This window comes from Lissotriton helveticus, chromosome 8, assembly GCF_964261635.1.
Source record: "Lissotriton helveticus chromosome 8, aLisHel1.1, whole genome shotgun sequence".
Taxonomy (NCBI): Eukaryota; Metazoa; Chordata; class Amphibia; order Caudata; family Salamandridae; genus Lissotriton; species Lissotriton helveticus.
In genome coordinates, this window is record NC_136069.1 from 322936469 (window position 1) to 322952152 (window position 15684).

Consider the following 15684-nt stretch of genomic DNA (forward strand, 5'->3'; position numbering starts at 1 on the left):
GAGGTTTTGGGGAAAGCGGTAACTGAGATCGCCAACGCGCCATGAACCACAAATCCCAGCAGCACTAGCGCGCGGGTTGCGCTGAAAAGCGACGCATTGATCCGCGGCGCGGGACGCGTCCGGACCAAGGGCGGGCCCGTCCACACACTTCAGAGCCCAGAAGAGGCTGGGCTGGGCTCCCCCTCGAACATCCAGCAAAACACCCAAGGTAAAGTCAAGCATGAGCTAAGAAATATTTCCCACCAGATGCTACTATTAAATAATACCAGCAGTTTCTTGCTATACTGCCCCGTTCCTCTTGCTATTTGACTGTGGACACTGGATATTGGGAGTATGTATCTATCAGATTGCAGGAGTGAACAGAGATAAGTAAACAAGGGGATAAAAGCATAGTAGGGACTCTGGACTCCTTCCTGACCCGGGCAACAACAGTTCTGGCACATGAAATCGAACTAACAGAACGACGCCTATCGATGGAACCCCCTAATCGCAATAGATTATCAAGGGGAGGGTCTGGCCCAGACAACACTTCATGTGAACCCCCCCTTATAGATAGGGGTATAGAAGATACCGAAAACCCGAGACCCACACAACCTGACACGGCAGCGGGCTCCCAACAATGAGCGTCCCTAAGGGTGGCAGCTTCAAAAAAATCAACGAAGAGCCCTACGGATGCGATCCAAAAGAGAAAGAGGGGTCGGGTGCTGCATAATCCAAAAGTAGCGAAAGCCCCAAGGACAAATAAACATGAGGGGGCAGCAGTCCCAGAAATAATTTGGCAAAACACAGATGGCTTAGAAATAGTGGAAATAGCAGACACTGCCGAATTTCCAGGGATGTCCGAAATAATGTGGCAGAGACTTGAGACACTTGTTGGTACCATGTTAAACCCCATTTTATCAAAACTATCCCAGATTGAGGAAAAAGTAATCGTATTAGAACATCAGGCCACAGAAAATAGTTGTGCTCTGGAGGCGGTAGTAACAAGGGTTGGACAATTAATGGACAAACAGCCCCTAATAACCCAGGAGAGGATCGGACCACATTCCAGTATAATGCCAAAAAAATCCAACCCCGAAAAGATAAATAGGGACCTACACATAAGAGAAAATCAGGAGGGCTCAATCCCAATTCTAAATATGACAAAAGGCACAACTACCTCTAAGGTCAGTAGTAACACCAGGTTTTTAGTGCCTAATAAACTGATCGAGACAGCTGATAATAGAACCCAGGATCTGGTGTACGCTAACATAGGACGAGGGGGGGAAACAGCATACAGATAGGTTTGGACCTGGGCAGTCATAGAGAAAAGAGTTTTGGTTTGAGTATTTAGCCAAATGACGCACAGACGCACAAGTTACTACTTGTGTAACGATATATCTGTAAGAGACATTAGTTAGTGATAGATTCCTTACCTTAGAATATCCCCAGGCGTCAGACTGGATCCGGAAATTTTTTGTGTAGCAGTTCCCTTGCGCGTCGGTAGGCGTCGTCTGCGGCTCCGCGTCCGTCGTCGGCGTCGTGGGCACCGTGATGACGTTGTCGGAGTACTAAGACGCTGCCTCCGCGTGCTGACGTGAGGGCCCTGAAAGGGGATAACCCTAACCCTAGATATCGGTTCGCAGAACGGGGAGGATGGGTGGGTCGGTAAGGAATCTATCACTAACTAATGTCTCTTACAGATATATCGTTACACAAGTAGTAACTTGTGCATCTAAAAGAGACACGTTAGTGATAGATTCCTTACCTTAGAATAGATACCCCAGCAATACCAACCCCGGTGGTGGGTCTGCGAACCAATAATCACACCAGAAAGTCCTGGAGGACAGAACGGCCAAAGAAGCCATCCCTTCGGACTTGGCTGTCCAGGCAGTAGTGCCTTGCAAACGTGTGCAGCGATGCCCACGTAGCTGCCTGACAGATGTCTTGTAAGGGAACTCCCCGGCCCAGGGCAGTTGTAGTTGCCGTGGCTCAGGTGGAATGAGCCCGTAATCCAACAGGGGGCTCCTTCTTAGCCAAGGAGTAACATGCCTGGATACACAAGATGATCCACCGGGAGATGGTCCTCTTGTGCACCGCTTTCCCCTTCTTAGCGCCCACGTAACCAACAAAGAGTTGGTCATCCACCCGGAACTGGCGTGTGCGATCCAAATAGAATGAGAGCGCACGTTTTGGGTCCAGACGGTGGAGCCGCTCTTCCTCTTTAGAGGGATGCGTGGCGGAAAGAAGGTTGGCAAGGTGATAGACTGCCCGATGTGGAAGGCTGTGACAACCTTGGGCAGGAAAGATGTCTTAGTACTCAACACAACCTTATCCGGATGGACAGAAAGGAAAGGTGGAGTACAAGAAAGGGCCTGGAGCTCACTCACTCTCCTGGCAGAGGTGATGGAAACCAGGAAAGCAGTCTTCAGAGTAAGAAGGCGGAGAGGACAGTTGTGAAGTGGCTCAAAGGGAACGCACATCAGAAACGTAAGAACAAGGTTCAAGTCCCACTGAGGCATCACAAACGGAACAGGAGGAAACGTGTGTGTGATGCCCTTTAGAAATCTATTTACAATAGGGGACTTGAACAATGAAGGTTGACGCCTGGCTGCCAGAATGACAGTACAGACTTCAGGAGGCAAGTCAAATGGCCTCAACTGTCGCCGCTCAATCTCCAAGCATGGAGGTGGAGACTGGACAGGTTCGGGTGGAGGACCGTCCCCTGCTGCTGCGACAGAAGGTCCTCCTGAAGAGGCAGACGAACCGGGGGATCGACTGACAGACTGAGTAGCTCTGGATACCAGTACCTTCGTGCCCAGTCCGGAGCCACAAGGATGACTTGTGCCCGGTCGCGCTTGATCTTCTTCAGCACTCTGGGCAGAAGTGGTATAGGCGGAAAGCCGTATAACAGACCGCAACTCCACACGCGCCGAAAAGCGTCGCCGAGCGAGTGCCGCCTTGGAAATTCCAACGCGCAGAACTGATGACATTGCGCGTTCTCTTCGGTGGCGAATAGATCTAACCAAGGCTCTCCCCATTGCTGAAAGAGGCCTTGCGCCACGTCCGAGTTCAGACGCCATTCGTGATCCATCATGCACCGACGGCTGAGTTCGTCCGCCCTGGCGTTCAGAGAACCTGCCAGGTGTTGAACCACCAGGGTCACGCCCTGCTGTTCCAGCCACTGCCAGAGGCGCAGAGCCTCCTGGCAAAGGGTCCACGACCCCACCCCGCCCTGTTTGTTGCAGTACCACATGGCGGTGGTGTTGTCCGTGAACACCTGCACTACACTCCCCCGGACAGAGGGGTGGAATGCCTTCAGTGCTAGACGAATCCCCCGCAGCTCCAAAAGGTTGATATGGAGCCGGGACTCCGCCGGAGACCAGAGTCCTCTGATCTCCGCCTCTCCCATGTGGCCTCCCCAGCCCTGGAGGGACGCGTCCGTCATAACTACGTGCTCCGGCTGGGGAAGGGAGAGGGATCTGACACTGACCCAATCGCGGTCCGTGAGCCACCACTGCAGCTGTCTCGCAGTGCCCTCCGAGATCAGGACATGGTCGGAAAGGTTGCCCTGATGCTGGGCCCACTGAAACGTCAGGTCCCACTGCAGAGCCCGCATCCGCCACCTGGCGTGATGCACCAGTAGGATGCAGGAGGCCATCAGCCCCAGAAGCCGCAGCGTCAACCTGACCGAGACCCGGGATAAAGGCTGAAAGATCGGAATCAGAGCCTGAATATCCCGAACCCGCAGTTCGGGAGGATAAACCCGAAACTGCGCAGAGTCGAGAACCGCTCCGATGAAGAGGAGCTTCTGAGAGGGGCACAGGTGTGACTTTGGCACATTGATGGAGAACCCCAGCTGGTGCAGTAGATCTGCCGTAGTCTCGAGGTGGCTGACGACTGTCTGGGGCGAGCCCGCCTTCAGCAGCCAGTCGTCGAGGTAGGGGAAGACTGAAACCCCTAGCCTGCGCAGATGACCTGCGACCACCGCCATCACCTTTGTGAACACCCGTGGGGCGCTGGTAAGGCCGAAGGGGAGCACGGTAAACTGAAAGTGCTCGTGGCCAACCGTGAACCGCAGGTAGCGCCGGTGGGCCGGCAGGACGGGGATGTGGAAATAGGCGTCCTGCAAGTCCAACGCTACCATCCAGTCTCATGGGTCCAGGGCAGCTAAGACCTGAGCCAGAGTCAGCATTTTGAACTTCTCCTTCCGGAGGAAGCCGTTGACGTTCCGTAGATCCAAGATAGGGCGTAGGCCCCCTTTGCCCTTCTTGGGTACCAGAAAGTAGTGGGAGTAGCAACCACACCCTACTTCTGGCCCAGGAACGCGCTCGATGGCCCCCTTCGCCAAGAGGGCCGTAACTTCCTCTTGCAAAAGTTTCAAATGATCCCCCGATACACGGTGGTTCTGCGGTGGCATGGCTGGAGGAGTCGCCTCGAAGGGGAGGGAGTAGACCCTTTGGACGATGTGCAGCACCCACCTGTCCGAAGTGACAGTGCACCAGTGGAGGTGGTGATGGCGAACCCTGCCCCACACCGGCGTCACATGGGCCTGAAAACACGGACTAGGAGGGTTTTGAGGTGGATGCTGCGGGGTAAGGTGTGGACTGACCTCGCCGTTGACCCCGACCGCCGCCAAGGCGGTTTCCACGGCCGCCACCGCGTTGGGTATTACCTTGCGGAGTGTGGCTGGCAGCACGTGTGGGAGCACCCCTTCCGTGGCCACGAAAGGAGTGAAAGGCAGCCGATTGCTGGTGCGGGCCGATAGGCCCAGGACTTGGCCGTAGCCCTGGAGTCCTTAAAGCGCTCAAGCGCATGGTCTGCCTTGTCGCCAAAAAGGTGACGGCCATCAAACGGCATGTCCATCAGTGTGTTTTGGACATCGGCCGAAAAGTTGGCGGACCTCAACCAGGCGTGACGTCTGACCGCCACTGTCGTTGCCATCGCTCTACCTAGTGAGTCGGTGGTATCCAGCCCACACCGGATAGAATATTTGGCTGCATCCCGGCCCTCCATAAGGGCTTGGCCGAGTTTGGCCCATACCTCCAACGGACACTCTGGCAGCACTTCCGCAACCGTATCCCACAGAGAGTGGGTGTAACGGCCCAAGAGGCAGGCGGTGTTGGAAGACCGCAGTCCCAGACTAAGGGAGGAGAAGATCTTTTTACCGAACTGCTCGTCCCTCTTGGATTCCCTGTCCGGCGGAGCCGACAGGAATGCGGTCTGGGAATTGGAGGCCTGGATGACCAGGCTCTCGGGGGTGGGGTGGGTGGACAAGAAACATGGGTCGCCTGGAGCCGGGCGGTGGCGTCTGGCCACGTTCCTATCTACGGGTGAACCCGTAGCGGGCTTGGACCAAGTGCCCAAAAGAACGTCGGTTAAGGCCTCGTTAAACGGCAGCAGAGGCTCGGCTGAGCATGACTGCGGATTAAGGACCTCAGTGAGGAGGTTAGTCCTCACGGCCGCGACGGGGAGCTTAAGGCCCAAGGCCTTGGCCGCCCTCATCAACACCACACTATAGGTTGCCCCCTCCTCAGTAGCCACGCTAGGAGGTGAGACAAAGCCAGTGTCTGGCAAAGTGTCAATACCACTGGCGTCCCCAAGGTCACCTGCCCAGTCCTCATGAGACTGGCATTCATGTGCCAGAGGGTCCTCAGACCCCTCCCAATCCTCCTCATCACCCATCTCCTGGTATTCAGGGTAAGAATAGGATGGGTCCGGTTCATGGAAAGTAAACTCTCCGAATGGCGTCTGAAGCGGCGCCGCTTCGACGCCGGAACCGGGTCGAGGGAGGTCTCGGGGACGGCGCCGCCCGAGGACGGCGCCGGGGGTGACACCTGTGGGGCCGGCGTCGGGGAGGTCGTTAAATCCACCGGTGACGACCCGAATCCGGAGCCGGATCCAGCGGGGCCCTGCCGGCGGCGTCGGAGCCGAAGCACCCGAATGCGTTGGGGCCGAAGCTCCCGACCCGCTAGGGCTCCCAGACGGGTCCGCAGGGCCCGAAGGCGCCGCAGAGCCCGTCGGAGGAGAGAGAGTCCTCATGGCCATGAGGAACCGCTCGATCTACTCCGGCGTCGCGTGAGGCCCAGGGACCGGAGGGTATGAGGCCGGACGCGGCGCCTGCGACTCCGACGGAGCAGCGTGGGCGGTGTCACCTGAACCCCCGGCCGCGTCGCGCGAGCGTCGGGGGGAGTCAGTAGAGCGATGACGTCTCTTCGACTTCTTGTGCTTACCTGACGACTTCGACCCGGAGGAGTGACGTCGACTCCTGGAGCTATGATGGCTCCGCTACCGCGACCGGTCACTCGACCTCCGGCCGGACCGGGACCTCTCTCAGCGCGGGACCGACTGCCGGAGCTCGAGCCGCTTACGGGACCGCTCCCGTCTAGCTTTAGTAGTCAGGGCCCGGCAGTCGGAACAGGCCTTGTCGTCGTGGTCGACGCCGAGACAGTAGAGACACCGACAGTGAGGGTCGGTGACCGACATTAGTCGGTCGCAATCCTCACAGGGCTTGAAACCTGGCATCCCTACCCGCACCGTTCGGAGTCGAAGACTTCGAAAGGAAAGATCAAAAAGATCAAAAAGTTATAGTCAAAAAGTGACTAAGGTACCAATTTTTCCGGATCTGCGCTGCTGGCGCGGAAAAAAGAAGAACTGACGTCAGCACGCGGAGGCGGCGTCTAAGTAATCCGACGACGTCATCACGGCGCCGACGACGGACGCGGAGCCGCAGACAACGCCTACCGACGCGCAAGGGTACTGCTACGCAAAAAAATTCCGGATCCAGTCTGACGCCTGGGGATATTCTAAGGTAAGGAATCTATCACTAACGTGTCTCTTTCAGATCCTACATTTACCCTCTGCAGCTGCGACCCTGGTCTTAATTCAGGCGAATGTGCCATTGTTGCAGAAGGGGAGAGTGAATCAACATCCCAACTAATGTCCAAAGCGCTCTAATGGGTAACCCAAAATCTGGAACGGCGGGGACGGGACGGGGGAGGTTTCAGGCAGGAACATTGGAAGCCAGATGATTATGGCGAGAAGAGTACCATGGGTGGGCCCATCAAGGAAAGAATTATCGGGTGACTGTGTGGTCTTAAATTTTAAAAGCGAATCTGTTGTTGGTTTTCTCCATGAGCAATTGGGTAATGACCACATTAAAAATTCCTGCATCGTCGCCCTACCACTGGGCTTTTTTTTTTACAAACCTCCCACTCTGTTTAGATCAATGGCCCACTCACTGCCCACGGAAGCAAATTTGGGGGGTACCCCCTGGGGTAGTAAAGAGACCGTGGACTGGAGGCACATGAATAGATATGATCCCCTTTCCGACCTTGACGCTTGCAATTGACTACACACACCACATAACTGCCCACAGCTGTGTAATGAAATGCGCTATCCCCTCAACCAGGATAAAAGCACAAGCTTATCAGCATTGCCCCCTACACAACAGGAGACTAAAGGAAATGTCATCAATATAGCCTCATGGAATGTGGCTTGTATGATACACAAGATGACTGATACTAACAGGCTAAAGATATGGCAGGACCAGGAAATAGTTTGCTTCCAGGAAACATGGGCCACAGAACCAGTTTTCATAAATGGTTATTGATCCTTCCAGACTCAGGCAAGCCCATCTACATCAGAGAGGGCAAAGGGGGGAATCTTAACTCAGATTAGGAATGATGTATCAATAAAGGTAAAGACGAATCGACAGCCTAACCTAAATTTACATGTTTTGATACTGGAGATACATCAGGTATGGGTCCTGATAAACTTCTATAATAATAGTTTCAGCACAAGGATGCACACGATTGTGGGGGAAGTGATAAAATTATTTCTGAAATTGTAATCAAGAATAAGAACCCTAACATTGACATCATAAGGTTAGGTGATTTCAATATACACCCTTGTAATTACAAAAACGTGCCAGTGTGGCTTAGAGGATATGAGGGAAAACCCTATTCACCACTTTACACATAATGAATATGAAAATAGATTAAACAAGCTAATGGGCTCGTTAAATCTAGAAATAATTTCGGACTCAGATCACCCAACGAATCCCTTGCCGTGCTACTTCCTAAGAAATGGGGTGGAGTCTACGATAGACTATATACTAATAACCGCTCCTTTACCAGAGAGAGTAGAAAGGACTTGTAATTCTTTTATGACTTTTAGTGACCATGCTATGGTCTCAATGGAGTTGAAGGTACCCACATCTGGGGGTCAACCTCGCAGAAATATTGAAACACCAAGTGTCTCTAGGAAAAACGGGTTACAGCTCAAATGGGCCAATATTGACGTAACTAAGCTTGTCCCTGAACTTATATCAAATGCACAAGCAGACATTCAACTATGCCTAGATTCAGAATCTGAGGCAGGGACAGTTGTGCCTGCCTTTTGTAATATCCTAACAAAAATAAAACAGGCCCTAACAAAAACAAAATCCATAAAGGGCGGAAATGGCAAGGGATGGTTTAACTCACCATGCACTAAAACTAGAAAGGCCCTGATGGTAGCCTTAAAAGCTAACCCTACGAACCCCGCTCAAATAAAAATGCTCCGGGATTCATATAATTCTGCAAGGAGAGCTAGAGATAAAGAACTCAGAGAGGCATTATGGGCCGACCTGGAAAAGGCAGCTTGTTCTTGCAACAGCTGCGAATTTTGGAAGTTAGTCAACGCACCATATTTTAAAACCGTAAACGATCCCACAAGGGATGTCAATGTCGATGAGGATTCATAGGTAACTCACTATGAGAACATCTTTGCCTCAAATCCCGACATTAATAATCATAAAGTGCCAACCCTGGAAACGTACCATACACCTATATTCTTCTCACTAAATGAAGTACAGGTGGCTCTGAGTTCATGTAGTTTGGGTAAGGCCCCCGGACTTGACGGGGCTCCAAATGACTTCTTTCAAACTAACCCCGACCTGTGGATCCCACTCTTAACTAATGCCCTAAATAGCATAGCCCAAACAGCCCCCCCCTCGTGGTCTTCGGGGGTCCTACTGCCCATCTACAAAAAATCGGATAGAGCTGCCCCAAAACACTATAGACCAATATCCCTGCTGGACACAACATCGAAGCTTATGGGCCGTCTCCTCCTATCTAGGCTAAAGAGCTGGGCTAGAGATAATAAGATCTTGATGCAGGCCCAGTATGGCTTTCAGCAGGGAAGGGGTACTGTAGAATAATGTTTTAATTTAGCATTGACAAATACACAAATATGAAAGAGGGCAAATTATACATGGCATTCATGGACCTCAGCACTGCGTTAGACTGCGTGGTCCATGATAAACTATGGGACATAATGGTGTCGATGGGGGTTGACCCGGTTATTTTAAATTGTATAAGGCAATCTTATGCAAACGTGACAGCGTCAGTGCGCTACACTAAAACTGGTGACTGTACATGTCATTTAAAAATTTCCAAAGGAGTGAGACAGGGCTGTGTACTGGCCCCTTCTCCTTATACACAATACACTTATACACTTATAAAAGGTGAGAAGGCACTTACAATGGCCACTAGGGACGTTCCCATCTTCGAAAATCAAATGCTTCCAATACTGTCCTATGCAGGCGACGCTGTTTTAATTGCAAGAACAGGGATTGGGCTACAAAAGCTTATAACAGCGTATGTCTCTTTTATGGATTCATTACACATAAAAGTAAATCAAGTAAAGTCTTTTAAAATCATAGCTGGTAGCACTAAAAGAGACAAAGTCCCATACTTTAGCGCGGACACAGGGAAAATCAAGGTTGTAGGCTGTTTTCCCTATCAGGGTATTCTTTTTGACAAATACTTGTCAAGGGCAAAATTGATGGAAGGAAGGGGGCTGGTGATGGAGAGGGGTATCATGCCCATAAAAACCTTTGCAAAGAAATTGGATGGCAAACCCTTGCTGCCAATAAAAAACATATATCAGGCCAGAGTAAAAGCGGCAGTGACCTACGGTGCTGGGGTATGGGGCACGGTTACACCCACACCACTACAAATTATAGAAAATAAATTTTTAAATCAGTAGTGGGTCTTCCCCCTTCCTTTGCAAATGGCATTTTACATACGGAATTGGCCCTCCCTTATATATCAGAATATATACAACTAGCCCCGCTCCTCCTATGGCACTCTATATGGAGGAGAGATACAGACACAACGACTGAGTTCTAAACCCCTATAGGGCAAACAGCAAAAGTGGGATAAAAGATGGCTGTGCACCACTAGATAAGATAGGAATAACAAAGGTACGTGTTACAATGCAGAAAAACATCAATACAAAGTACCAAGTCACACCGTCCAAAGGTTCTTAAGTCAAACAAATATCGCAAAAAGTAAAAACTAAGTTGACATCGCTCTGCACACCGGCAAAGAACAGTCATTTTAGGTATCTGTGAATTTATGAGACACAGAAAGAGACAAAGAAAATAAATAACATGTCAGTGAATATAGGTGGTCTGTTGGTGAGAGAACAAACGCTGTAATTGGTCGCAGATGCATCAGAAGTATACCTGATGGATCTGATCAGAAGACAGTGGGATGCAGCTGCAGTTATGGAGGGAGCCTTGAGTTGGTAATAAGAGGCGTCATACAAGGAGGAGCAGGAATTTTAAAAGAAATATCCCAAGAAAGCAACCAAGGTCCAGAGAATTAAAAGCACTGGCTTCTGCTCGTGGTTGGTAAGTGGGGACACAAGGTTCACTAAAAAGGTTGCATGACATAATTATGCTTCCATGTCATTTGCTTTCCATTACGTAAACATACTTTTAGCCAATGTTCTCTTCAATGACAGTTATAATTCTGGAAGCTGCAGAAACAGAAGGCTAGTGAGTCAGTGAAGTTGCATATGTTTTGGAAGTGTAAACCCAATAAATTCACTGTTAAAAGAAAGCAAAACAGAATTGCTAAATTTACCTCGACATTTGGAAGCTTCTTTCAAAGTGGTAAGAATATGACTTATTAAATTTTCAGATAGGAATCTTCCTTCGAGGCCGGGAAAGAAAGACCTAGTAAAAGAAGGGGAAACATTTTAGAATGAAAATTGCAGAAAATATGTAGCTATCTCTTACAAAAGTACATCTGTTGACAATTCTTACTCGTTCCTCTTTGAACTGAGGAAATCATGGCCTTGCTTTAAAAATATTTAGCTATCTCTTACAAAAGTACATCTGTTGACAATGCTTACTCGTTCCTCTTTGAACTGAGGAAATTATGGTCTTGCTTTAAAGGTTACACAGATATAGAAAGTTTTAGCGGTCACAGATCCTTCGATTTACTAAATTTGTGGGTTTACGACTGCTAAAATGTTTGTTAAATGTCAAATGTTATGTTTTGCCACCCCTGCAGAACGTCACTGATCTTGCCTTCCAACGATAACAGTGTGCCTCTAATGGCACACTAAATAGGTTCTGCGGTTGTTACCAGAAGGACAGGAGATTGGAAGGAATGCTGTGTCTGATGGTAGTATCATTGTCTACTGGACCTAAGGCCCGACTTTGAAAGGGCTGGGAAGCCTTGTTGTTTGGGCAGTGGGACTGGTGCAGTTGAGAAGCCATGCCCTTGCATAGCCCGTAAAAGGACATCATAGTTGTGAGGATTACCAGGATAGTGCTGAGAGGCCCAGAGAACATGCCGTGGTGCAGCTCTGTATAAAACATTCTAGGGCCGAGTCCACCCTCACTCTAAGCAGGTGGGAGCAGTTGAAAGAAATGTCTATAAAGGATCTCTGGACGTCCCCAGAGAAGCCTGTGGACCTCAGTCATGTGTGGCGCCCGAACCACCAAACTAATTCCTATAGCCATACCTAGACAATCTGTGGTGTCCAGAACCAAGCAGATGACGAATTTGGTGGCATCCTGACCATCTTGAATGGTTTGAGCTAGGGTGGATCGCAGGTTTCTGGGACCATAGGTGAGATCTCGACCACCATGTCCTATAGTGCGTATAATGCTAGAATAGGCAGTTTGCATTAACTAACCCTAGGGTAAGACTGGACGAGGAGAACATATAATTACCAAAAGTGTCCACTTGTTTTGACTCCTTGTGAGGGGGAGTGGTATGAAAAGCATTAGGATTTACTTCATTGGTGGACGCCTGTACCACAAAGCTCTCCAGTTTGGGTGCTGGGTCAAAAAATCTGGGTTGCCTGGAGCAGGTCTATGGTGATGGGCAATTTGTCAGTTGACTGGAGGGCCAGAGCATCGCTTGGCCAAAGAGCCCACCAGCGTGTCAATAAGGGCGTTATTAAAGGGTAACAGACACTGTAGGACCTCTATGAGAACATAGAGAATAGTCGGGAAGTGAAGAGCAAAGACCTTAGCAGCCTTCTAAATATTGTGGCGAATAAGGTACTCCTCTCTGATGCTGGAATGGGGAAGAGGTGTAAAATGCACTGGCTTCCTGCAAATCCATGTTGTCTACATCATAAGGAGAGGCACATTTCTCCCAATGCCCTCCATTTTCAACTCCATATGGCTGACGTTGATCAGAGTCCAATCCCAAAAATGGTGCAATGTATATACATGCGGTAGTGGGATTCTATCTAAGTCGGATGGGTTCAGTGTATACTGTGTGGTACGTCAAGATCTGTATGCAGCTTAGGTCGAACCAAAGCCATTTTGGAGCTGGACAGCACAAAGGTGTTGATGAACGAGAGGCTGGCACGGATGTTGGTGTTGAGACTGATGGTAGTACAGAACCAGAGATGGGTTCAAGGGGTCCAGGCAGTGCTAAAGGAGAAGCTACCAGCAATAATCTGATAGGAGAGTCCTGCAGATCCTTTGCATGCAGAGGGGTGCAAGAGGGAAATGGAAGAGTTACAAAGATGCACAGCTCAGCCTCACGAATGGCTTTGACTTGCTGTGATGTCGTTGATAGGCCTAGAAACGTGGATGCATTAGAACCGAGATTGAATCAGCTCTTCGTGGAATGAGAGTGGGACCGAGAGGCTCATAGGGGGGCAAGTCCCGTTGGACTTTTTCGGTTTCTCCTTTGACTTATCTTAAGACTTCCCCCATAAGGAAGATCGGCCTAGGTACGACTTCAGGGGTGGGATTGGAATGGAGTATGTGCACTCCACTTCAACTTGGAGTGGGACCGGTGCAGAGCCTTCTGGTGCTTCAACATGTAGAGCTTCATCTCACGATCTCAAATGTTTTTCGGGTTCATCTGGATGCAGTCACGCAGGCCTTAGAGTTGTGCGACAAACCTAAGCACTAAAGGGACACCTCATGGAGATCTGTCACAGAAATCCATTTGTGACAGTCCCTATAAGGCTTAAACCCTGTAGTCTTAGGGAGAAACATGCCTTACAAGCTGGAAAATACAATTTGAGTGAAAGAAGTGAAGAAAAAATAATGAGCAGAGCAAAGGTGATACCTATTGGCTATGCCAATGCTTGTTTATTTCTAAAAGTTCTGATGAAAACCAAGGTGCCCTTTCACCTAACAGTTTAGCTTTGTGCTAGATTGTTTAAGGTGCTTAGCATCCATACCTTGAACCTAGTTTACCTGCTTGTAATGTCTCCAGTCGTATCGGGGGTGGAGTTGGTTGATATGTTCTGCCATGTTTCAGTGTTGAACGTAACCCAGTTGTATCTGAATCTGGGCTGGTGAGGTGTAGGGACTTTCATACTTCTATTACATAGTTGGAAGGGTATCAATCTGTGATCAGACCATAGGATGTCTGTGGGGTTTCCTGTAGTCATTTTGTGTATGTTTGAGAATATTGGATGTAGTAAGTGGCCTTGCTTATGCGTTGGGCCTTTGAGCCGTTGTGTTAGATGAATTGCTTCTAGGTCCAGTGTGAAATGTTTGGATACATCATATTCCACGTTTTCTAGGTGAAGATTTAAATCCCCAAGCACTGTGAAGCCTCTGGTATTAGGCTATGTTCTACCACTGTGTCAGGGAGGATTTGTGTGAATTGAGTGGCAGAGCCTGGGTGTCGGTATATTAAAAGAGCAGAGAAATGGAAGGTTGGTGATAGTTCCATGGCACATAACAGACATCTTCAGTTAGGGAGTGGCAGTGGATCATATTTTATGAAATATGGCACACCCCATCCCTATTTGCATCCTTCCCTGTCATACCTGTCAATTTCAAAAGCTGGAGGGAAAGTCCTCACAATGTCTGGTGTAGAGTCTTCTCTATGCCAGATGCATAGATTTAATGTGAAGATTTTACATAGAGACTAATCTGAAGACAGGGGCGTGGCTACAGGCGAAAGATGGCAGACGCATGAGCGATAGGCTCGCCCTGACCCAACAATAATCCTGCCACATCTGCCTGCTGGGGTGGCGACAGGCGACCCCAGCGGCCCCTGTGCTACAACAGTGGACAGAAACTGGCTTCCTGGCAGAAACAGCAGACCGCCCGGGAAGAGACCTCGAGGCCTGCAGCCGTGCCCGGGCTCACCTGGTGCGGTTGGCCCAGGGAAAGAGCTTAGCTGTGGGGAGTGTGCACAGAGGAGTGCCTCCTGCTTGTCCCCGCCACCCCTGGAGACAACGGTTAACCGCTGCCTGCGCACTGGGGATTCGCAGGGCCAGCAGGTTAGAGGTTACAGGTGAGAGGCCCTTGAATAGAGTGGTGAACAGACGGTGATGACAAACACCGAAGGGACCCCCAGAAGAGTACAAGGATGCTGCGCTGACACCCGTGAGGAGGCGGCGGCCTGCTTTGCAGGATGGCTGGCGATAGGAGCGGTCCCCGAGCAAGCCCCAGAGGTGAGAGGGCCATGACGGTGAAGGTAATCGGGGCCGACATCGAGGCCCGGAACATGGAATGCAGAGGGAGCGGGTGAGGCGCACCCACTCCAGCGATGAGTGGAGAGAGTACTGGGGCAGCCCGGGGAGGCTGCAACATTGCAGATAGGGAGGCGTCAGCTTTATTGAAGCACTACCTATTCCACGAGCAGGCCCTGAATTAGCTCCTTCAAAGAGAGAGCTGCTTTAGTGAAAGCGAACGGGCCTGAAGCGGGGCCCGCTGCCCTGATAGTGAACGGGGCTTACATTGGAGCCTGGAGTGCGGAACACGAGGGGGCAGGGAGAGACGCCACCTGGGCTGCAGAGATAGAGTCCGGCCTCACTGGAAAGAGAAAAGATAGGGTGATAATGGATTGAGGACCTGGACTCTGCACCACGGTGCTGCCTACCGGCACCCAAATTTAGGGAGGCCTGTGCCCAGCTGCCTGGAGAAAAACAAGCGTGTGAGCCTCGCGCTCAAGGTAAAAAAGAAAAAAAAAGTGTGACGAGAGGCAGCAGGGGGAGGGGAGAGAGGAGGGGGCCTGCGCATGTTTCCCTTGCAGGAGAAAATCGCCAAACGTGCACACGTTGCTATTGAAGGCAATGCAAAGCGTGCACGTTTTTGGCTGAAAAGGCGAAGCGATTGCTAAAGGTCTCCTTCCTATGCAGCGCATGCGCGCTGCGTATGCGAGACCTAAAAAATGGCTGAGAATAGAAGATTGTCAGGTAAGTGATCACAGGCCTGCGACTTGAGGCCTGAGGAGTGGATTTCTATTTGATGTAATATAGATTGTGAGAGGTTTTTGTTTCCGAGTTTGAAAATACAGTGCTGGGGCAAACTAGCTTGGCCAGGCCCATAAGCATCTTGTGTGATAATACAGAATGATATTTCAAGATAGCACTCTACCTATCATTCCTAAGGGCCACCAAGGTTGACGGTATGCCAGACCTTGAGGTGGAGTA

The 15684-nt window shown here is 50.4% G+C and overlaps 1 protein-coding gene across 2 annotated transcripts in view; it reads right to left on the minus strand.

Annotated features, from left to right (window-relative positions):
- Window positions 1–15684, minus strand: part of SACS (sacsin molecular chaperone) — a 305612-nt gene that overhangs the window by 74120 nt on the left and 215808 nt on the right. For both annotated transcript variants that reach the window (XM_078657096.1, XM_078657097.1), the window contains exon 8: window positions 10896–10987. In XM_078657096.1, coding sequence (XP_078513222.1) covers window positions 10896–10987 — 92 coding nt within the window. The remainder of the gene's footprint in view (window positions 1–10895; window positions 10988–15684) is intronic.